At 47.3% G+C, this 24,387-nt stretch overlaps 1 protein-coding gene across 5 annotated transcripts in view; it reads right to left on the reverse strand.

Annotated features, from left to right (window-relative positions):
• The window catches only part of LOC146184560 (tudor domain-containing protein 1-like), a 279,793-nt gene that overhangs the window by 1,921 nt on the left and 253,485 nt on the right, over positions 1-24,387 (reverse strand). For all 5 annotated transcript variants that reach the window (XM_084609423.1, XM_084609424.1, XM_084609425.1 and 2 more), the window contains one exon: positions 18,818-19,087. In XM_084609423.1, the coding sequence (XP_084465549.1) occupies positions 18,818-19,087 (270 nt within the window). The remainder of the gene's footprint in view (positions 1-18,817; positions 19,088-24,387) is intronic.

Consider the following 24,387-nt stretch of genomic DNA (forward strand, 5'->3'; position numbering starts at 1 on the left):
GTCTTTGCTATGCCTTCTGCCGTGGCAGGGGTCGCCAGACATGGACAGTGTCTTCTCAGGTAACATCTTACAAAAAAGGCCTGTTTCATCACAATTGAAAACATCAGGCAAAAATCGGTCCAGCAGCGACTCCAGTCTGTCGGAGCAGTAATTTGTTACAAGAGTCTGGTCCACGGCACCACTCTTGCTGCACATCTTGAAAGTGAGGTCGTACCTCTTCTTAAAATTACGGAGCCAGCCATCGCTAAACTTAAAGCCTTCGATGTTCATTCGCAGTGTGAGGGCCTCTGCCTTTTGTTTCAAAAGATCGCCCGACACTGGGATCCTCTTTACAACTGTCGCACACAGCCACATGTGGAGCGCTTCTTCGAGCTTCGGGTGGCTGCCCTCTGAATTTTTTTCTTTCCACACTGAAGAAGACTTCAATGATTCATTCAAAATCTGCATTTTGTTTTTCATATAGTCCGACAGTCTGCTTCGAGATGCCGAACTCCCGGGCAACTTCGCTCTGCAGGCGGGCATTCTGCACTTGATGGATCACAGCGATCTTCGCCACTGTCATCGTTGCATATTTGCCGCGCTTCTTAGCTAAATTCCCCGGCGCTGACTGCCTCGATGTTGGCACCATTCCCGTGTGCTTCGTTGGTCTCACTGCTAGGCGTACACAACACACAAGGAATACAAGTAGAATGAACACTGCACACTATAACTACACCGCACGCTGTCACAAAGAAGAAAGAAGAGACGACCGGGCCAGCAGCTACTGGATTTGACCTGGATTTGGATGGGCGAGACCGAAACTAGCCACTGTGCCAGAACACACAAAAACGATGATGAGCGGACTCCGCTCCTACCGCCACCTCTTTGGGCGGTAAGGAGGCTCATTCCAAAACAGAAATGGCGCTTCATGCTTCAGTCAGCGTCAGTGTGGGTAGCTGCTGTCGATCGAGTTGGCTCGAGTAGGGTCCGAAAAATCAAATGAGAGGTTGCAAAGTGTCCGAAATTTCGGTATTTGTTATGCATTACGGCCTATGGGAAGGGTGACGATGCCGCGAAGCAGTCCAAATAATCGAGTATGTCCGAATTTTTGGAGTCCGAAAAATCAGTCGGCAACTGTAGGTAGAAAACCCCTTGTAAAAAGTTGGTTTATGGAGTTCAACACCCTAAAGAAACTCAGGATAAGAGAGATGGTGTAGTGAAGGGCTCCAGGTGAGTTTGACACCCTGAAGTTGTGCTGTATTTGCTCAAGCAGTGTAGGAAAAGAATTTGCTTTGTGACACACAACACACGAGCTATATTTCACAGTCAAGGCGTTACAGCTACCAACACCTCAGAGTCACAGTCACATTTCAATAAACAAAATGCATGCCAAGAGGACTAAATTTTTACAAATAAATGCTATACTTCGACTATGAGACCCACTGTAAAGAAAGGCTCAAGATAAATATGAAATGCTTGCCCCCCCCAGAAACCATGTTTACAGTAGGAGAGTGACAGCTGCGTAGCAGTACATTGCAGCAACTACCAAGTTACAGGATAGCATCCCTCTAGAACAGTCCAGCCTTTTTTTAACCAATGACGGTGGTACAGCATACTACATTTCAATACGCATAGACTGAATGCTTCACCGTGAAAGAGCATATCCATTAAAACATATTGCAAAATTACTGATGCGTAAAGTAGATTATCAATTTATGCCACCACGCTGCTGTGCCTAGAATAACAGCTGGATAACAAGTGAACAGCTGAACAAAACTGACTAAAAGACTTAAAACTTGGAAGACCAACAACTGCGCTTTACTCCCGCTATGGTACATTTTTTACCTCAGCGATTCCAGTTGCGACACCAGATGTGGCTCACTTTCCTCCAATCTATTAAACCACTTGGAACTCTATGCGACCCCTCTGCTACATTCCCAGTGGCGCCTGTCGCCATAGCTTAGTCGCCTTTAGCTTATAAGAATCCCGCATGCATCCCTGGCTTGAAACCTTCAAAACTAGCCTTTGGTTTCAGACAGCAAGTTCAAGATGAATTCAATCCAATCCAACCAGTGCCCAGCAATGTCACCCATCAACTAGCACCTGCCAGAGGCATGCTCATCATTTCTCACAATACTGCCAACGCAAATGCAAAACTTTCTGGTAAATTGGACCTTTAACACGAGTTAAAAAGGTGGTCTTGTATGCGGAGGCACATGGCAAGCTCACGAGTGTTTGATCATCCCGAAACTTGCGTTCAGGTCAGTGGAAGCAAGTCACCTCGAACGAGTTCCTATGCATCGAAGGAAGGCTGGTTTCCAGAAAATATAAAAGAGCATGCTTACTTTGCACAATGACAGTGACCTGAGTAGAAGTTTAGAAAGTTAGGGCAATGCAGCTAGTGAAGCAGAAAAGCCTAGTGCAGACAAATTTCAAAGCTAGCAGGTGCCCGATATTAAACCTTAAAGTCAAACTGACATTCTTCCAGAAAGGCAACCGAGGCAGTGGCGCCGTTTAAGGGGGGACACGGCTCTTTGCGGCCAAAAATCGGTCTAAAAATCTGAGTTTTGATTTCTTCATTTTCGTGGTCCTGAGACGTTTCTGCAGCTATATGCAAACTTTGGCTGAAAAATACCACCTATTTCGAATGTACAGCGTTCCAAAGTTGTAAATCTGAGCACTTGGCCCTTTAAATTGAGGTCAAATCGCACTGAGTTTCGATTGGCCACAGTTCGAGAAATACGCACTCCAACGGCGTCATTTCTGTGTCGTTCGAAAGATCGTGATTCAGGCTATTCCCATGTCACGATTGGCGTCTGTGAGCGAACACCCGAAGCAAAAAGCACAAAATTGCGCGTTTCGCGCTGCTATTGGGCTTTGAAGGCATATGACCGAAATGGCCACTTTTGGTTGACTGCCGGCATCAACTCCTTGCGGCCTGGCGCCATTTTGAAAAGGTTGTATAATTAGGCATAGCTCGTTTAGCGGCGCTTCGTCGACACGACCACTGTGCAAAACACGGAAAATTTAGGCTCGATCGTCATACTGGCCTAAAAAGCGAAGAAAGGTTGAGATAAGAGGCGCCAGTGACACAGCACCACGGCATCGTGTTATCCACAATCAGTGACGAGGTGCCGACGCTTCGTCTCTGATGCTTTGGTGGTGCTCGGCACCAAAAAGCAAACAATTTACTCGAAGTGATTCCTGCCGCTTACGAGCATCGTAACATGATGATGCGGATGAAAAAGTGATACCTAAGCAGTTTTCATGGGCGCGACAGATCGAGCACTCGGAGAAGTTAGTAACGTGGCGACCGCAAAACAGCATCATGTGCGGCATGCGGAATCACAAACCTTGTCGAAATAAATTTGCTTCCGAGTTGCAGGGACAATTATCTCAGCAGGAAGCGGTGATCTCACACCAAAAACCAGTCATAACTCATTTTATTGACTTGCTGTTAGCCTTGGTAATTCAAAAATGTGCCAAAAACATATTTTCGCTGATTTCTCAAAACTGAATTTTTGGCCAGTCAATTTTGAAGCAGCAATATCACGGCTTCTAACTTTCTTCCAAATCATTCTAGAAGGCTGATTTATGCATTATTGCAGTCCGTTGATGATTCTAGACCATTTAAGGATCGAAACCTCCTCAAAATTGAATGCTTACCAACCATGCTTTCTCCAAAGACCAGTTTTCCTTACTATATATAAAACTACCTACATTAGGTAAAAACAGTTTTGGAATGAGCATGAGAAAATGCAAAAATGGTGCAAATCTGGTCCAAATCCACCCATAAATAAAAATCTTTTTTGCTCGTTCTTGACTTGCTCATTTGCGGAAGCGATATCTCTGCCTTTAAGGGGGAACACCCCTCTTAGAACATTTTTTTCTTATCTATAGACCGATTTGGATTACTTGGATCACTTGTGTATTTTGACATGCTGATTTTAATTATATAATTGTTTCTTTTGTAGAGTTTGCATAGTTTTGCATAGTTTTAAGAATTTTGCCTAATTATTGTTCTTCATTTGGAGGTGAGCTAATTACTAAACACACAAGGGCATGATGAAAATCAGCCTGCATAAATGGATCTAGAAATATCACAGAGTGCAGCTAACCAAGAATGGAGGTGCTAGATTAATTTGAACTTGTGTTACAGTACATCAAACTTTTCTGTGGAAAAGCTCGATTTGACACCCATTATAAATAATTAGTTTTGTAAATGTTGCCTCATCATAATTGCATATATTTAAGTCTTACTGCACCCTTCAAGGAAGTATCTTTGCAGCAATGAAAAAATGAAAGCAATAGCACAAATAGTTCAAGAGATATCGCTCCTCCAAAATTGCAGCACCCTCAATAATGCTGTTTCGAGAAAACAAGGAAAAACATGTCAGAACATGTAGATTTAAATTATGGCAAGGTTTGACATATCAATATGACCAGAAATGGTTGGAAAGTAAATTAAAGTAAAATCTATCCGGCTCATACACAGAGTCTCGACACGAGGCCGCAGTATACTGACGTCCCTGGGTTACAATCCCCGAGCTCCCAGTCGGCAATTGTGCGAGATCAGCGATGAGGCGTGGGCCCACATCCACGTGGACCCCATCCCGAAAAACATGCACCCCGAGTACAACCAAGAACAGCGGCAGGCGCGGGCCAAAGTCCTCGTCGAGCAACACGCCCAGGACCCGCACGCCCGGTTCGTGGACGCTGCGGAATACAAGCGAGAAGGATTCGTGGCAGTGGCCGTTGCAGCGGCTACCGGCATCAAAACAACGGCAGCGAGCGTGCGGTGCACGGAAGCCACAGACGCCGAGGAGGTTGCCATCGCTCTGGCGATCTCGGAGGCCGAGTGTCGCACCATGCTCAGCGCCTCGAGGAACGCTGTGTGCAACTTTGCCAAGGGGCGAGTGTGCGCGCCGGCGGCTGCCATCATCAGTAAGCTCCAGCTTCAAGACCGCGGCAACACTATCCGCATCAAGTGGTTCCCGGCGTACACGGGAGATTGTGCATCCTCACCGAATCACAACGAGACGGCCCATTCGGCGGCGCGAGCGCTTACCTTCCGCGCCCCCGAGAAGGACCGTTCCGAATGGTGGTTCGAAACAAAAGACCGAATGACCAGTTACGAGGAAGTGACAAAATTTTACCGCCTAGCTCGACGGACAATGCCGCCGCCTCACCCGGCACTTAGTCGGGAGGAGGCGGTCATCCTAAGGCAAATGCAAACCGGGTCACTCCTAGCCCCGGCAATGTTACACGTCCTCCACCCAGACATCTACACGAGTGATATGTGCCGTGTATGTCAAGTGGGTCCGGTGGACCAATGGCACATCATGTGGGACTGTGCCAGGTTCCCGACCGAAGCTGCATCCAGGACATACCCGCCGGAACTTCAAAGTGCTGTGCAGAATACAGACAAGGACATGCAACTATGGGCCGTCCAGCAGGCCCGGGGTGCGCTCGAAAAGCACAAGCCTCACAACCCACCACAAACGGGCCAAATAAGGTAGTGCAGAGTAGGGCTTAACCCCGGGTAGATGCTTGGCCAGCGTCACGACGCTTTAACCCGTCGTTTTCCGGCTCCCTAATAAAGTTATACATACATACATTATTGTGTTATACCAATTTGAGTCGAAGTTACACCATAAAAAAAATACTCAAAGGAAAGGTCTATTTTAGTGCCAAGACAATCTTTTCAGTATATTTCCCCGTATGGTTATTACATTTACCTTGGTGTCAAAAGATACATGAGGTTAGGTTTAAAGAAAACTAGCAAGAGCAGGGCCAGAAATATTGATCTGGTGGCTGTTCAAAACTCAATTTTGAGAAATCGGCGAGAAACGTTTTGGGCATATGTTTGTATTACCAATAGTAACTCGATAAAATGAGTTATGACTGGTTTCTGATGTGAATGCAGTTTCCCATCGAGATAATTGTCCCTGCAACTGAAAAGCAAATTTATTCCGAGAAAGTTTGTGATTCCGCATGCAGCGCGTGATGCCGTTTCGCGATCGCCGCTGTCGCGGCGCCACTAATTTTTCTGAGTGCTCGATCTGTCGCGACCATAAAAACTGCTTAGGTATCCCCTTTTCAACTGCATCGTCATGATTACGATGCTCGCATGCGGCAGGATTCGCCTTGAGGAAATCGTTCGCTCTCCTATCCCTTGAAAATCCCATGTAAAAGTATAGGAAAGCCACGTCATATATGAAACCTAATTTCACCGGTCGTTCGATATACTGAACTCTGCACCACCTACTGTAAAGTGTGCCTTCCCCAAAGACAATCACATCAACCTTGGCCGTTTGCCGCATGACGTTTTCAAGCCACGCGCGGAAGGAATAAGAGGGCACAGTTAGGCGACGGCTGGTCTGGGCAGCGCCGCGCCCATTCCCCAAAGGCGCTCGCATCTGCACTTATCGTTTCCCACGTGCCAACACGACATTTGCAAGCCATGTGCGTGAGTGTGCCCATCCTTTTGCTGAGCTATCTCTCTCCTTCAGCACGCGCTACGCATGTGCCAAGCCAGCTCAGCCCGTTTTCAGACAGGCGTTGGACGCTATCTCCAGCGTGTGCTGCAAACCATCTGCGCGCGGCGGCTGATGTGACTATGGCGCCTGCAGTCGTTAAAAAGCGGCAGCTCTGATTATTTTGTTGTTGTTTTCTTGCGAGTTATCCTTTCTTATCGTTGTGCTGTTCGGACAAAAAAAAGTTGGCAGGTTTTTTTTTTTTTTTTTGGCGGGAGTCGTTTATCCTTGCATGTATGAATCAACGAAAGCACAAGGTCAGCTGCTGCGATCTTGATACCCGCCCCAAGCGCGGCGTGATAAATCGAACCAGGCTTGTGCAATCAATTGCCATCATGGGCACTCTGCCAAGTTCGCTCCCCGCAACAGCAGGAGCTATCAAAAGATAAACGCGCCCGACGTTATCGCTGCGCAGCATCTTGGCACGCTGCCAAGAAATGAACTGTGGATGAGACGACCGAAACGGAGTGACACGTGCCTTTGACATGCAAGCGAAAACGCTCGCGATTTCCTGCCGCGGCGCCACAGAAACTTTGTTTTGAGCTGCCGGGGTGGCTCGAGCAGCGATAAGGACGCATTTCCAACAAGTTTGAAATTTTTCGCTCCGTTGCTGCCGCTCGTCGCAGAAATCGCTCAATCGTTTGCATATGAGCGAGCTGGCCTTGACGCATTTTTTTTTTTAAATTCTCGGTGCAAAAGTGGAGGGTGAGTTCATTATGCGAGTGGGCTGATTACACGACAAATACGGTACCGTTTTTTCGCATCGTAAGTGCGTCACAAGCAGATTTCATTATATTGAATTATCGATATATCGAACTATTTCGCGATCCCCTTCGAGTTCGATATATCCGGGTTTGACTGTAGTATGTTGGCTGTTTTGAGTTGAGCAAACATGATCCTAAGGACAACAAGAACTTTTTAATTAGTGCACCTCAGAAGTCCATTCTTGTACATCCCCATAATGGGTGGTGGGCATTAAAGTCTCCGACCAGCAGCCATGGTTCTGGGAGTTGGTCAATCAGCTTTTCAAAATTTTTGTTACATGATCTGGCGGAACATACAGCGAACATACCGGTGTTATTTTACCGAATATTAAGGCTTGTATTGCCACTGTCTCTAAGTCTGTGCTAAGAGAGATGTTTCGACAAGCGATTGACTTTTGTGTTATAATGGCAACGCCACCGGAAGGGTGAGTACTGCCTTGCCTATCTTTCCTGAATACACGATACTGCTTGAGAAAACTTGTGTCTGTTGGTTTCAAATGCGTTTCTTGCAGACAAACTATGTTTGGTTGGTGTTCGGTGAGGATTTCATATATGTCATCAGATGTTTTAGGAGTCCTCGACAGTTCCAATAAATTATGCTCTCGGTAGCCATTTAGGTAGGTGTGGAAAGAATGCAGAGTAGGGGTTAAGACTCGCCGCCCTTATCAGGAGGCTTAACTGGTGTATGTTATTTTGATTTTAGGCGGTCTAGCAGGCCCCGCCTCTCATTGGCGGACTCCCTAGGCGCCTCTGACGCTGCGGAGTCCATGCTCACCTCCATCGCCTCTGGTGAAGACATGGAGGCAGCAGATTTTTCAAGACGAACCAAGTCCCTCTCAGATATCTTTGGTGTCCCAGATGTCTGGGAGAAAGTGACCTCCGGGATTGCAAAGATTGGTGCAGCCGGTGGCTGCCTAATCAGGAGCCGTGTTGGGAGCACGTCAGCAGCATTGCACTGCATGCCCACCATTACTAGACGCGACCTGGCCCCTCTGTGGGCTGCGTCAGCATAGGGAGCGGAGGAAAGCATTCTGTGCTTTTTTCGTGCCTCTCCGTATGTTATCTTCTCAGTTACCTTTATAGTGATTACTTCCTTTTCGGCCTGAAAGGCCGCACAGGACCGTGAGTATGCAGGGTGGGTGCCCTCACAGTTCACACATTTGTAGTCAGTTGCACTGCAATTATCGGTTGCATGGTAATGTGCGCTGCATTTTGCACAGGTAAGGCGTCCTCGGCATGTCTGGCTACCATGCCCGTACCGGTGACACTTGAAGCACCTGCGGGGGGGGGGGGGGGGGGGGCTTGGTATGTACGGGCTAACTTTGCATCGGATGAATTCCACATTGATGAATTCAGAAAGTGTGCTCCGGTTGAAAGTGAGAACAATATGTTTAGTTTTTATTTCTTCATTCTTTCGCCTGACTGTTATTCTGCGTACTGCTGCTACACCTTGGTTCTGTAGGCCCTCAAGGAGATCTGATTCTGTTTCGTTTAGGAGGTCTCGTTCAGAAACCACTCCCTGGCAGCTGTTAAGACTGCGGCGGGGTGATACCTGAACGTCAAAGTGAGCAAATGTTTTTGTTATGAGGAGTTTGTCAGACTGACTTTTGTCTGATACCTCTATTAGTAGGTGACCAGATCCTAGTTTTTTCGCTTTATAGTTTGCCCCAATGATGGCCTTCAGCGAGTTGGCAATCAGAAAGACTGACAGTTCATTTACAGGTTTAGATTCGATTATAGAGTGCAAGACAAGAAATTTTGGAAAGTTCTCAGTTGGTGCAGTGATTTTTTGCGTCACTTCGGTGCGACTCCTTTTCGGAGGTCGATCAGGTTTTTTTAAAGGTAGTTTTTCCATGCAGTATGGATACTTTAAGGGGTCCTAATATATGCCGCCTCTGGTTCACCCTTATACGCAGAGGAAGGTCCCAGAGCCCCTCGCCTGGTGGACAGGCGAGGAGCCCATCGGCCGAGACTTGACCACGACCTCGACCGCCACCATTTAAGGTTTCTTCCCTCCACATCTCAACCTTTCGCCAAGGTACGGATGACAGCTTCAGTATGGGGGCTCAGGGTACGTGGTAGTGCCAAGCACCAACACCTAGTTTACACAAGGTGCCCCTGCGGGGGGACGTAGCCATATCAAGTGTGTATTGAAAACGAAAGCGCCTAGTGAGTGCACGTCGAAGAACGAGTACGGTGGCACGCTCCAGGGTCGCGCGGCGTGTTCTCGACCTAGCTGCAGCACATCCGGCGGCATATAATCGTTTGTGAGCGGTTCAGAGGCATCCAAGATAGCATCGATTGATGGCACTGTTCAGCTGATACTCATGCTTTTTTATCGCGTCGCTTCATTCAGATGACAGGCGAGCCTGACATCACGCTGTTGCCCGCGGTCCTCACCCGCGAATTTCGCGAACGGTTTCGGGGTTTGTTTTTTTTTTCTTTTTTTTGCAGATTGCCTAAGTAATCGTGTCGCTGCGCTCAAGGGGTGCGAAAGTTCGAGCTTTAGCTCCAGCAAGAGATCCCGCGTGCGGCCCTGCATGCACTGTACAGCAAAGCAGCAAAGTTTCATTCTGGAACATTAACCAATTTATTAGGTCATTCCAGTATGCCGCTGTGTTGTAGCCTGAAACTTTGTGCAAGTTAATTAATATTGCAAGACCGTTTTATCGTAATTTTGAGTATTTGTTTGCCTTGAAGGGCACTGCCACAGGCATATGAAGTGGTATATGAAGCTTCTCACGCTGGTTCTAGTCGCGGTATATTTAGACTTTGTGGCAAGCTCTTACTAGTGCTTGGGGAGGGTACTGTTATATGTTTAGTATACAGTCGAACCCAGATATATCGAACTCGAAGGGGATCACGAAATAGTTCGATATATCGATAATTTGATATACAGGAATCGGCTTGAGACGGCACTTACGATGCGAAAAAATGATACCGCATTTGTCGCATAATCAACCCACTCGCATAATATACCCACCCTCTACTTTTGCACCCGAGAATTTGCAAAAGAAAAAAAAAAGCGTTAAGGCCAGCTCGCTCACAAGCGAGCGATTGAGCTACCTCAGAGACAATGCGGCAGCGACAGAGCGAAAATTTTTAAACTTGGAACTGGGTCCCTCTCGCTGCTCGAGCCACCGTGGCAGCTCAAAACAAGGTTTCTGTGTTGCCGCGGCAGAAATCAGAAATCGCGAGCGTTTTCGCTTGCATGTCGATGGCGCGCGTCACTCCGTTTTGGTCCTCTCATCCACAGCTCATTTCTTGGCAGCGTGCCAAGATGCTGCGCAGCGATAACGTCAGGGCGCGTTTGTCTTTTGGTAGCTCCTGCGGTGACGGGGAGCGAACTTGGCAGATTGCCTGTGATGGCTTGATTGCACAAGCCTGGTTCGATTTATCACGCCGCGCTTGGAGTGGGCATCATGATCGCAGCAGCTGACCGTGTGCTTTCGTTGATTCATACATGCAAGGATAAACGACTCCCGCCGAAAAAAAAAAAGCCCTGCCGCTTCTTAACGTCCGCAGCCGCCATATCTTATGCTACGCCGCGCGTACAGCACACCAATAAAAATGAATGACTCTCGCAAAAGAAAAAAAAGAGAGAGAGAGCCACGTTAGCCGCCGCGCGCAGGGGGTTCGCGACACAGGCTAAAGCGTCCGACGTCTGTCTGAAAACGAGCTGAGCTGGCTTGGCGCATGCGTAGCGCGTGCTGAAGGAAAGAGATAGCTCGGCAAAAGAATGGGCACACCCACGCAAATGGCTTGCAAACGTCATGTGCTGGCGCGCGGGAAACGATAACTGCAGATGCGAGTGCCTTTGGGGAATGGGTGCGGCGCTGCCCAGAGCAGCCATCGCCGAACTGTCCCCTCATTCCTTCCGCGCGTGGCTTGCAAACGTCACGCGGCAAACGGCCAAGGGTGATGCGATCGTCTTTGGGGGAGGCCCACTTTCCAGTGCGTGGTGCAGAGTTCGATATATCGAACGACTGTTGAAATTGAGTTCGATATATGACGCGGCTTTCTTATACTTTTAATGGTATTTTCAAGGGAATATTACGCGAGTTCGATATAACAAAAATTCAATATATCCGGATTCGACTGTATAGCCTTTCTCATAAAGAACAAAGCTTCACAACGATTCCATTTATATTACCATAGCTGCAGTGTAGCAAAAGTTAAAAGTTGTCTCAATTAAAATGCAAATACGTTTTTCTCAGTGCTGTTTCTGGACATTGCACTCAGCCTTACTGTGCTTTTTCTCTACATTGTCGCCGAGAGACAATGACAAATTTAGCATCACTGCAGTCATATTGAAAAGATCAGGGCGGTGATCCAACACTTACATCACTCTATCGAGATTTTTGCAAATTGCCATTAAAATAATACAGTCAAACCTCGATATAACGAACACACATATAACGAATTATTGAATATAGCGAACTCTTCCAAAATATGTTTGTCAAACACATGTATTTTTAACTTCCCATAGCGAACGTGGTTTGGCATAAAACAGACACAGTCGAATCCGGTTATATCGAATCCGGATATATCAAATTTTGGTTATATCGAACTCACGAAATATCCCCTTGAAAATCCCATGTAAAAGTATAGGAAAGCCGCGTCATATATCGAACTCAATTTCACCGGTCGTTCGATATATCGAACGACCGGTGATCGAACGAAAGACGATCGCATCACTCTTGGCCATTTGCCGCGTGACGTTTTCAAGCTAGGCGCGGAAGGAATGAGAGGGGACAGTTCGGCGATGGCTAGTCTGGGCAACGCATGTGCCAAGCCAGCTCAGCCCAATTTCAGACAGACGTCTGACGCTTTCTCCAGCGTGTGTTGCGAACCCTCTGTTTGCGGCGGCGTGGCGGCGGACGTGGCTATATGTTAAGAAGCGACAACTCTGTTTTTTTGTTTTTTTTGCGAGAGTCATCCTTTCTTATCGTTGTGCTGTACGCGCGGCGTATCGTAAGATATGGCGGCTGCAGACGTTAAGAGGCGGCAGGGATTTTTTTTTTTGCAGGGATGTTTATTTTATTTATTTTTTTAATCTTTTATCCTTGCATGTATGAATCAGCGAAAGCACGCGGTCAGCTGCTGCGATCATGACGTTCGTCCCAAGCGCGCCGTGATAAATCGAACCAGACTTGTACAATCAAGCCATCACTGGCACTCTGCCAAGTTCGCTCCCCAACACAGTAGGAGCTATCAAAAGATAAACGCGCCCTGACGTTATCGCTGCGCAGCATCTTGGAACGCTGCCAATGAGCTGTGAATGAGACGACCGAAACGGAGTGACGCGCGCCATCGACATGCAAGCGAAAATGCTCGCGATTTCTGCCGCCGCGGCGACACAGAAACCTTGTTTTGAGCTGCCGCAGTGGCTTGAGCGGCGAGAGGGACGCAGTTCCAACAAGTTTGAAAATTTTCGCTCAGTCGCTGCCGCTCGTCGCTAAGATCGCTCAGTCGCTTGTATGTGAGCGAGCTGGCCTTCATGCATTTTTTTTTTCTATTCTCAGGTGCAAAAGTGGAGGGTGGGTTCATTATGCGAGTGGGTTGATTACGCAACAAATACGGTATCGTTTTTTCGCATCTTAAGTGCCGTCACAAGCCAATTTCTGTATATCGAATTATCGATATATCGAACTATTTCGCGATCCCCTCCGAGTTCGATATATCCGGGTTCGACTGTATTACGAACTTCGCGACGCCAAGCACTGCCTAACTTTACAGGAGGCTTCGTTGCACTACATGTGTGTTAACTGGCGCAGCAAACGTTCAGGATTACCTCGCAGGCGCTGACAGCGCCACAGATGCCACGACGCCATTGGGAGTTGACAACCTAAGAAATTTATGGCCTCCGAGATTACCTCCGCGTGCCTGTTTGTGCGCACAGAGGTGATCTCGGAGGCCATAAGAAATCATTTGCATCTCACAATTGCCAACAGCACCGCTTCAGCAGCGGCGGCAGCGGCACGATCGAATGTTGTTTTTTGCCGTTTTGCATGGAGGAAGGAAACAACTTGCTCTTTTGGTTTTTGCACCATTCGCGTTTTTTGGTTTTAGTGTTAGCAGCGGCGTGGCCGTCGTAGCGTTCGGCGGAGGCTGCGTCGGTCGTCGTGTCGAGTGTGGTGTGCGGGTGTGCATAGTGCTGTGATGGCGGTGAACGCGAAAAAAAGAGCAGAACTGACGTAAAGACCAAGCTCAAGATAAAGGCAATTTACAAGAGGAGACTGATTGACACTCTTCTCATGAAGCTTCCTATGAAGCAGGACTTGAAGATCGACTTGCTGGGAGCATTAAAGCGGCATGGGACAGCGTGAAAGGCGAAACGATTGCCAACTGCTTTCGGCACGCAGCTTTTGTTCCAGCAGAGGCCCGCGCATCAAGTGACGATGGGGACGAAGCAGAAGCAGAGCTCCGCGAGCTCGATGAGGTGACATGCCCGCAACAATGACTGTAGAGGACTTTGTAGGCGGAGCGACGACATCGCGGTGACCACGGCTGTACTGACGGACGCCGAAATCGCTGTGGAAGTTTCTGAACATCCCGCAGACGAAGCTCAGGCTGACCATGCAAACAATGAGAACATTCCGACTTCACAAGAAGTGCTTGCTGCATTGGATTCACTGCGCCGCCACTACAGTGCTATTGAGAGCAGTGGGTTTGCCCTTGTTGAGCGTTTGCAAACTGTGGAACAGGGTGTGATAAGGAACGCGATCAACACAAAAAAGCAGGCCGCGATAACGCAGTTCTTTGCGCGTAAATAAACGGACGTGACCCAAGAAGGCACCCTCCGAGTTGCTGTGCCTTCTCTGATTGAATTTTTCTGCTCTTGCACGGATTTTCTATGAAATTTTATATTACGAATTATGGATAGAACGAACTATTTTCCGATTTTTTAACTGTTCGTTATAACCAGGTTTCACTCTATTGCATGTCAAAAAATTTTGCTGATCTCCTAATGGCATACACTACCCTGGCCATGGGTAATGGTGACAGCGTCAGTTTCAGTTGACATTCAAAATCCAAAGACAGTTTTGGAAATTGGAAGAGCATGACATTTTTGGTGAGAAATATCAAAGTGAGGCTACTGATTGTTCAAGTTATAATATGTGGTCAAACTTCAAATGCAGTTTTCTCAGTTTCATATTTTTGGTCGATCTCTACAATCTTACGCAGGGTTTTTATAACTTCTTTTTAGTTCACACACATAACTTTGGTACCATTTTCTGCAGAAAAATGAAGTACCTGATGACATTTTTAATTCTTTAGTTTAGGAAATGTATAAATATCAATTTGAGATTAGCTTAATAAGTTCGTGTCAAATAATGAAGCCTTATACTCTCAACATAATGTGTGAGGATGATGTGCCTTTTTGAGGAAAATGAAGGATGTCATCGGGTATGGAAGACGTTGGCTATCAAACGATGTAATTAAAAGCAACAAAATGCAATGAGAAAGTTCATTAAAGCTGCGTAAGAAATTTGGTAATTATGCTCTGGACTTCGATAGATAACTTTTTATCTAAGGCCACCAGCTCAATTATGATTACATTTTTGAAATCAGGAGAGAAAACCACATCTTTGTGCAAAGTTTCGTAAGATTCTAGCCATAACTAAAAAAGTTAGTTTTAGGACCCTTGTCCTCCCTTAATGGAGGTAGAACCATAATTTTTGTTGTAGCATTTAGCTAAAAGTGCAAAGCATACAATGTTAGGAACAGATTTTGCAATGTATGTTTCAAAAGATTTTCAGTTTTGCTCTATATCAGACAGTAGGGCACCTACCGTAAAAACCCGCGTATAATACGAGTTTTTTTTCCAACTTTCAGCGTTCCAAATTTCCGCCTCGTATTATTTGCGGATCCCAACCAAAATGTCAAAGTTTTGCGAGAAGTTTTGGTTTCGTTGTTGCCGCGTGGCTACGGCTTGGCTTTGTTATCGATGTGCGGCTACGGCTTGGCTTCGTTGCCCTAACGTGGCCGCACCCCGCAGTGGCCACGACGTCGAGGTGTCGTCTCTTTGTTGTTGAGTCGTCGAGTGCGCACAGCATCAGCGCATGTGCTCACGTGCAAACCACGATTCGCGAAAAAGTGCACGCTTTTTTCTTTAAGTGAACGAGCAGGATGCCAGGGTCTCGGAAACAGTACTCGGCTGCTTTTAAGAGAAAGGTGATTTTAGTTGCTGAAAACATCGGCAACAGTGCGGCCGGGAGGCAGTTTGGCGTCACCGAGGGAAGCATTCGCGGATGGCGACGACAGAAAGAAGCCCTTTTCGCGTGCAAGGGAATGCGAAGAAGCTTTCGCGGGCCAAAGAATGGCGCATTCCCGGAAATTGAACTCGCTCTGACGGAGTTCGTACGAGAACAGCGAGCATCGCATCTAGCTGTGAGCGTAGAGCTTATGCAAGCAAAAGCTAGGGAGCTTGCAAGGGAAAAGGGAATTCCGAGCTCCGCCTTCAAAGCAAGCAAGCACTGGATACATCGCTATATGTGCCGTGCTGGATTCTCGCTACGCCGGCGAACCTCGATTTCACAAAAGCTGCCCGAATCCTTCGAAGAGCTGCTGGTGGCTTTTCAGCGCCACGTGATTTCTTTGCGAAAGACCAAAAACTTTCAGCTGGGGCAAATAGGCAATGCTGACCAGACGCCGGTTTACCTGGACATGCCATCGCCCCTCACCGTCCATGAGAAAGGCTCTAAACAAGTTTGTATCCGGTCTACTGGAAACGAGAAGACGCGGGTTACAGTCATGCTATCGTGCACGGCAGACGGCCGCAAGCTCCCGCCCTATGTCATCTTCAAGCGCAAGACAATGCCGAAAGGTGAGGAGCTGCCGAAGAATGTCATCGTGAGATGCCACGAAAAAGGTTGGATGAACGAGGATCTTGTCCTCGACTGGGTGAAGTCAGTGTGGTGCAAACGGCCCGGTGCACTGTTGTCCTTTCCATCCATCCTCGTGCTGGACGCGTTTCGTTGCCATTTGGCCGACTCGGTGAAAAGGCTGCTAAGCGACTGCCGCACAGAACTTGTTGTGATTCCGGGTGGGATGACCTCACAACTTCAGCCTCTCGACGTTTGTGTCAACAAACCCTTCAAGGACGCAGTCAAGCGATGCTACGCGGAATGGATGCGGTCAGGTGAGCCTGCAGTGACGCCGGCCGGGCGGCTGAAGCGAGCATCGCCAGCCACGCTGTGCAAATGGATTGTGGACGCGTGGGCAAGCATCCCAGAGGAGCTTGTGCGCCGTTCGTTTAAGAAGTGCGGCATCTCAAACGCCCTCGATGGCACAGAAGATGAGTACCTGTGGGATGATTTGTCCGACAAAGAAATTTCCGAGGAAAGCGCTGCTGAAGATGAAAGTGATTGAAGTGTGAGGTCCGATTTCAATAAATGTCTTGTTTTTTCTCTCTCGTATAAAATGCGGTAAAAACTTTTTTTTTCCATTTCGCGTCTCCAGAATTTCACCTCGTATTATATTCGGGTTCGTATTATACGCGGGTTTTTACGGTACATTTGGAACAGCAACTCAAACCTCTGGCACTGCATTGCAGCGCCAGAGGTTATACACAAACACAACACACACACAACAGATTAAAGTAAGACTTTCACACCGATGATGCATGTGAATTATGCAGCACCAGAGGCCTTTCGAGTCGTCGAGCCAACTAGCCCGCTCTCAAGTACTATGGAACAATGAACTTTGAACTGCTATAACATCGCTAAGATATTTTATATAAAAAAGTGCTCCTAACATTGTATTCTTTATACATTCTAGTACCTAGCAAAGTGTCCATCTGAATTTTTTGTAGTGTGGTTATTTTTTCATTGTTTCTGCAAATCTCATTGTTTCTGCAAATTATGAACAATTAATTTCATTTATCTTTCAAACTAATTGATTAATTAGAAAAATAGTTACATGTTTGAAATCAATGCAGGAAATTGAATAATAATACCGCGGTTTATTCAGTTTGGTCAAAAATTAAAAGAAATAGCTTTAGGAGCCATGTCCCCCCTTTAACTCTTCCAGGCGAGACAAAGGTTCATTTTTTAATAGAAGCATGAAAATCTCATGCACGTTACGATCGAAGGCATAGCAGTTTTGTTTCTTCCCGAGCATGAAAACCAGCTGCTAAATACAATCGAGTAAATATGGTAGTTTCCTTCTTGGAGGGTCCGCTACTGCTGCCAGAGCTATACAATCAAACCTCGCTGTAAGTCTTACTTGCAGCCGAAATTTCGTTACGTCGAGGTTCCCATGTTCTAGATGTCCCAGGTTAGCGGAACACCGCTAGTAGACGGCAACTTGTAAATTACGAAGCGAGAAAGTAAGCAAGAAATTCTAGCAATATAATAGCACTAACAAGGGTCCCGGATGTTTTGAGTATCAGAAGGATAATGGGTGATAGCAAGCAGACACGAACACATCATTTTTCTTCGTGTAAGCAAAGCGTGAGCGCATTGCCCCTGCCAGCGCAGCTACCTTTGCGCAGCGATCTTTTGTTCAGGGCTCATGTCATGTAAGCAAAGAGCGAGTGCATCATCCCCTGCTGGCACAGCTACCTTTGCGCGGCAACCTTTTGTTCAGGCCTCATGTACCTACGCGTAGTATTCACACATGTAACAAGCTTGCTTCCCACTTTTGCTGCCGACAATTAAAATGAAAGAAAAGAAACGCCTCACAGTCCAGTGTATTTCTTGGCAGGGCGCCAAGACTCCGTGCAGGGAAAACTTCCGAGAACTTTGGGTGTGCGTTAGCTTCAGTGAGTGGTGGAATAAAGGAGGGGGGGAAGGGAATGACAGAAGCTTTGACAGGGATGCTGGTGGTGGCTTGCCCTACTGGTCTGGCTGCTCAGCCTTCCCTTTATCACTCGGCGATTGGGGTGCTTCCACAAAATTACTGAATCATAGGACATGTGTAGCCGCAAATGCCTTTTGAATCGAATGATGCTAAAAGCCCATGTGATGATTGCATGGGTGGAAGGATGAACAACTGTCTTAAAAAAAGGGGGGGGGGGGGGGGAAGGGGCTACTACTTCCCGCGTATTGAGCCCTTCCCTCAAACTGACGTCGATGTTGGACAAATGCAAAATGCAGTGTGTCACGGCTAAAGTTTTAGTTCTCATTCCATTGCCAAGGTGGCTGCTGATACCTGCATGCGATGCACAGGGACTTCATTACGAAATGCAGCATAAAATTACATCGTTAAATTGTGAAAGGTAAATACATAGGACAGAGATCGGGAATAAAAATATGCGTTGCATCGCGGATTTTGTTACAGTGAGTTTTGTTATTACGAGGTTCGACTGTATAAAGGAGGCGGCTCTAGCACGAGATACTTTGACTAGTACTGAGCTTCTGCTGTCCAAAAAAGAGCCCAAGTGCAAAGGCCAAAGGAGCTTCACCACGTACCATTAATAGCCCGTGATACAAACACAACAAAGTGGGCAACGATCCTAAGCCACCAAAAGTATGCTGCTAAAAACTGAGAAAAACAATAAGGCAGCTTGACGAGACTGACTGGAGATACTACCTGCTGGTTGCAGGCAGCAATGGAGTTGATGCACTTTCCCTTCTGAATAAGGCGGGCCAGTGGTGGCCCATCACTGCTGGCAGCCAGTTCCACCATCACCAATGGCTTTTTGCAGAGGATTTTCCCAGCCCTGGGCGAGAGCGCCTGTGTGCCCTCAAGGCGCACAGCTAGGGCGAAGGCCGGTGCCTTGGCCAGTTCTTCATTCATTGGCAGCAGCAGATGGACATTCAACGTTTCTGTGTTGCCGTAGTCCAAGAACTGCACACGGATCTGCGAGCGAAGGCAAACCAGTTGGATTAGGAGTACTACAAAGCAGCAGGCCACAGCACAAGACGGGAAACATCTGACATCATTTAGGTGCAACCGCCACTTAGTTGTGAAGAGCAATGCCTAAAGGAAAACAAGTGTAAACCAAACGCACCGGAAGACACCCGCTATCAAAAGGCCAACGTTTAGCCTTCTCTCACCCCCCCCCCCCCCCCCCAAAAAAAAAAGTCGCAAAGTATTCACGCATTATTCTTGCAAACAGTAAAGGTCTGAAAACTCTTCAGTATCACGAACATTTCAGTGGAATTATGATACCCTGCAACACCTCGACAACAAAATTTCCACCTCAATGAAGCATTTGAGATTCCCTGTTTGGGGGACATATATGTCTCCTACTGATTTTTCAGACCCTCAAGAGGCCGTAAAAGCATCTAGAAAACCAGTTAGTCCGAAAAAAAATTGACTCTGAGAGTGCCGGCATAAGTGAACGGGTCCCATGGGGGTAGGCAGAAGAATGAGGATCTCTGAGGACGAGTGGACATTTGACTGGTTGTCAGGACGAGGTGGTGCTGGTGTGGGGGAAGGCATGCGGGAACGGGGGAGAAGCTCAGGAAGCAGTCATAATATCTGCTTGTGCGCGCATTAATCTTTGCTTCTAAGCACACACGTGCCGACCCTTCCCTTCGTGATAACCTTTCATTTCACTCTACCCTCTCACTCAACGTGTCTCTATATAATATGCAATAAATGCCTTCTGGCATTCGTTCCCTCGACACGTACTGGTGTTCGTCACTTTGTCAGTCACGATGACTGATACATGGTGTCAGAAGTGGGATTGAAGCATCGTACCGCAGTGAGAAGTACAGATAGGCCATGGACAGCGTCAAGCTACCAGTTGCTACGCATTACCGGATATGATGTAAAAAACTAAGCTTTTCAGGCAGCGATTTGAACTGTTCTTGAAAGCAACAGAATGCACTGAAAAGACACGGACAGAGGTGGCAAAGACCGCATTGTTACCGAGCATTGCAGGCCAGGACGCCATCGAAGTTTTGAACAACTTCGTATTCGCTGAAGAAGAGAACAAGGAGGACTTCAGCACCGTGGCCAACAAGTTTGAAGAATATTGCGTCGACCAACAGAATGCGGTGCATGAGAGGTACGTGTTCTGCACCCGAGTACAGGCAGAAGCAGAGCACTTCGAGAGTTTCTTGCGGGACCTAAAAAAACAAGCTCAGTATTGTAACTTTGGCAGTCTCACAGAAGACACGGTTCGAGACCAGATAGTGTTTGGCACGAACTTGACAAAGCTGAGGGAAAAGCTGCTGAGGGAGAAGATTACCCTCGAAATAGCGATTGCAACTTGCAAAGCAGCCGAGACTTCTGCGCGCCAGAGCGTCTTGTGGACAAAAGAAAATGACACCCAAGTTGAGGCTGTCACTTCAAGCCGAGCAACACTACGCCCACCTCAGCGACGACTTGTGTGTTCCCAGTGTGGTAGGTCACATGCACCTCGGCAGTGCCCAGCAATCGGCAAATTTTGTCGTATTTGTAATGGACCGAACCACTTCGCCATATGTTGCAGATCAGGGACTCGAGTTGCTGAAATACAGCACGAGGACAACTTCGACGTTCTAAATGTCTCTATCGGCGCCGTCGACACAAGACCGCGATTGGCTCGTCAAAGCAATGATCGGCAAGAGACGTATCGATGAAGATAGACACAGGATCTCAAGCGAACCTAATTCCCCTTTCAGTGTACTGAAAGCTGAACGTCGGTCCCCTGAAATCCAGCACGGCCACTTTACGCTCATACAACGGTGGCATAATTAAGCATTGCGGCTTAGTTTCGGTGCCTGTCATCATCGGCGACCGAAAGATCTGCACTGACCTCTTCGTGGTAAGGAAGGATTACCAGGCTATCCTGGGACTTGATGCGAGCGAACGCCTTGGGCTACTTTATTGAGAGGTCAGCACTGTGGCGGCAAGCTGTGACATCTTGGAAGAATTCCCTCAGCTCTTTCAGGGAACTGGCTGCATCAACTGCGAGTACAAAATAGTGCTACAAGAAGGCTCTGTCCCAGCTGTACAGCAGGCGCGAAGGGTTCCGTTGGCACTGCAGCAGCCACTTCAGGAGGAGCTGACGCATATGGAACGAGAGCACATCATTCAGAAAGTCAGCGAGCCAATGGACTAAGCCCTCTCGTTATTGTTCGGAAGACAAATGGCAAACTACGGGTTTGCATGGACCCGAGAAGGATAAATGCATCTCTAAAGAGGGAGCATTATCAAATGCCCAGCCGAGAAGATATTGAAGCCGAACTAACAGGCGCGAAGTTTTTCTCTCGTCTCAACGCCAACGCCGGCTTCCATCAGATTCCGCTAGATCAGCCTTCATCAAAAATATGCACGTTTGCAACATCCTTCGGTCGCTACCATTTCCTCTGCTTGCCGTTCGGCCTTGCATCGGCTAGCGAAGTATTTCAAAAGGCGTTAAACGAGATCTTTGAAGGCATACCAGGCGTATGCGTATACGTGGACGACGTGCTTATTTGGGGAACTGATAAAGAGGAGCATGACCAGCGGCTTCATAGCGCGCTGAAAGCAGCGCAATCGGCAGGCTTGACGTTCAATGCACAAAAATGCCAGTTCAGTGTACAAGAGATAGAATTCCTTGGTGATATCATCAGCGACAAAGGAATCGGCCCGAATCCAGCCTTAGTCGCCAGTCTAGTGCAGATGCCAAGGCCCGATAACAAGCCTGCAGTTCAGAGGTTGCTGGGCGTGGTTAATTACTTTAGTAAACACTTGCCATTTCTAGCCCAGAAAACAGCTGCTCTGCGATCTCTTATCAAGAAGGACGCAGTGTTTGACTGGACACAAAATTATGATAAAGAATGGAGAGCCATATGCAGATCACTAAGCAAGAAACCACTACTTACAGTTTTTGATCCATGCAGGCAAACAAAGGTGACGTCAGCTGCCTCCCAGAGCGGTATTGGATCCGCCCTCCTGCAGAATTACAAGACAGCTGGAGGCCAGTGGCTTACGTGTCTAGAGCTCTAACAGATACAGAGCAACGGTATTCTCAGATAAAAAAAGAGGCTCTTGCTCTTGTATTTGGCTGTGAGAAGTTCCATTTCATTTATGGGCGGTCGCTGCTACGTGAAAGCGACCACAGGCCTCTCATTGATATTGCCAAGAAAGCTGTTGCCGATATGCCGCCCAGGGTGCAACGTTTTAAGACTTCTGAAGTATGATCACACACTGCTGTTTGTTCTCGGAAAACAGATGGAGCTGACGGACATGTTATCGAAAGCACTGGGCACTGGAGACATCACAGCGGTGGACACTGACGACGTTGAAGTTCATGCCATCAGCGTCGTGGCAGCACTCGTAAGTGAACATACGTCAGCTAGATTAGCACAGGAGACCGCTTCGGATCCATACCTTAACGATGTCCTGCAGCAGATTACGAAAGGAAAACCTATCGCAGGCCAGCTTAAACCTGTGACTTCTGAGCTTCCGGTAATTAACGGTATGTTACTGAAAGGAACAAAGGTTGTGGTTCCGGCAAGCGTGCGGCCCGAAATTCTAAAACGTGTGCATGAGGGTGATCTCGGAACAACTAAATGCAAAGCAAGAGCAAGAAAACTGGTATACTGGCCAGGCCTCGACTGTGATATCGAAACTCTGATCCAAAAATGCGCCGTTTGCAGACACCATGCTTACAGCCAGCCGTCAGAACCACTACTGATGCGTCCCACCCCGACTCACGCATGGTTCCGCATTGGAGTTGATATATTCCAGTACGCAGGGAAATACTACTTGTGTGCGTACGACGCAACGTCAGACTTTCCAGAGGTAGAGTTGCTGCACGGGACCACGGTTGCTGCGGTAATCGAAAAGCTAGGTGCAATCTTTGCAAGATATGGCATTCCCTGAGGTATGCACGGACAATGGACCTCAGTTTTAGTCGTGAATTCGCACAGTTCGCGAAAGCGTACGACTTCCGTCACGTCACGTCGAGCCCACAGTTTCCAAGGTCAAATGGTCTGGCAGAAAAAGGAGTTCAGATTGTCAAACGAATTTTAAAGAAAACTTGTGAGGCTAACGAAGACTTGTGGCTTGGTGTACTGGCTTACAGGGCAAGCCCCTTGGAGGAAGGTCGGTCTCCGGGGGTGCGTCAAGGACGCTGCCTGCGAACCCCACTGCCTGACCTTCGGGAAGAGCCAATCGTGTTGGTGAAAAAGCACAGACAAGCGTCAATCGCGCATCCCTCCCGTGCCTGAACAAGGAGGATGTGGTACGCATAAAAAAGGGTTCATGGTCACGCAAGGCCAGAATGCTAGCACCATCGAGGTCATCATCGCCAATCGTCAGAAGATCACAGAGGCACGTTAGACTGCCAAAACGCTTGGGCTACACGAGGAACTTTGAACAAGTCAGCAAGTGACAGCGAAAGAATTTTTTCAAGAGAACTATTGATTGAGGAAGGAGATGTATTATATCTGCTTGTGCGCGAATTTATCTGCTTCCAAGCACACACGTGCCGACCCTTCCCTTCGTGATAACCTTTCATTTCACTCTACCCTCTCGCACAACGTGGCTTTATATAAGATGCAATAAACGCCTTCTGGCATTCGTTCCCTCAACACATACTCGTGTTCATCACTCTGTCAGTCACGATGACTGATACAATAATGGCATTTTAAAGCAGCTTTGGAGCAATCAAACAAGGGTTTTGAAGCATTCAAATTATGTTTTGGAGCATGTTTCTACAGTGAAACGCCCTTGATAAGTTGTTTTCTATTCCTGACATAAAATCTCCTTTTATTCCCTTTATGCAACGTTGAGTGCTTTTGCAGACTATGCACGCACCTCTAACAAGAGAAAAGGCCAAAGCATGTAATGATGTTTAAAACAACACAGGCTGACCTAAGCAACATTTCAGAACAGACTTGCAGCAAACAGAATGCTTGCTTGTGTACTTTATAACCTTTATCTTATACTTTAAGCTTTTGTCTATTTTGATTTGATAGATTCAAAAGTAGAGTCTACCCTTTCGATGTGCACAAGCAGTGCTACTAGTATGGGCACTTGCATCAATGGGCACATTTAACCATCTTGTGCATGTTCGTTGGTCCTACGCCTGTATTGATAAATTCCCGAGCACCGGCCAGTAGTGCCTTCAGGGAGGATAGATGGTACTGAAGGGTAGCTTTTCCTCCTTCAGCTTCTTAATTGCTTCCTGCTAGTAGTTCCTTATTTTTTTGTTAAGGCAGTACTGGAGTTTGTTTTAA

The sequence above is a fragment of the Amblyomma maculatum genome, chromosome 7 (assembly GCF_055883805.1).
Source record: "Amblyomma maculatum isolate TAMU_Amacu chromosome 7, ASM5588380v1, whole genome shotgun sequence".
NCBI classification, from domain to species: domain Eukaryota; kingdom Metazoa; phylum Arthropoda; class Arachnida; order Ixodida; family Ixodidae; genus Amblyomma; species Amblyomma maculatum.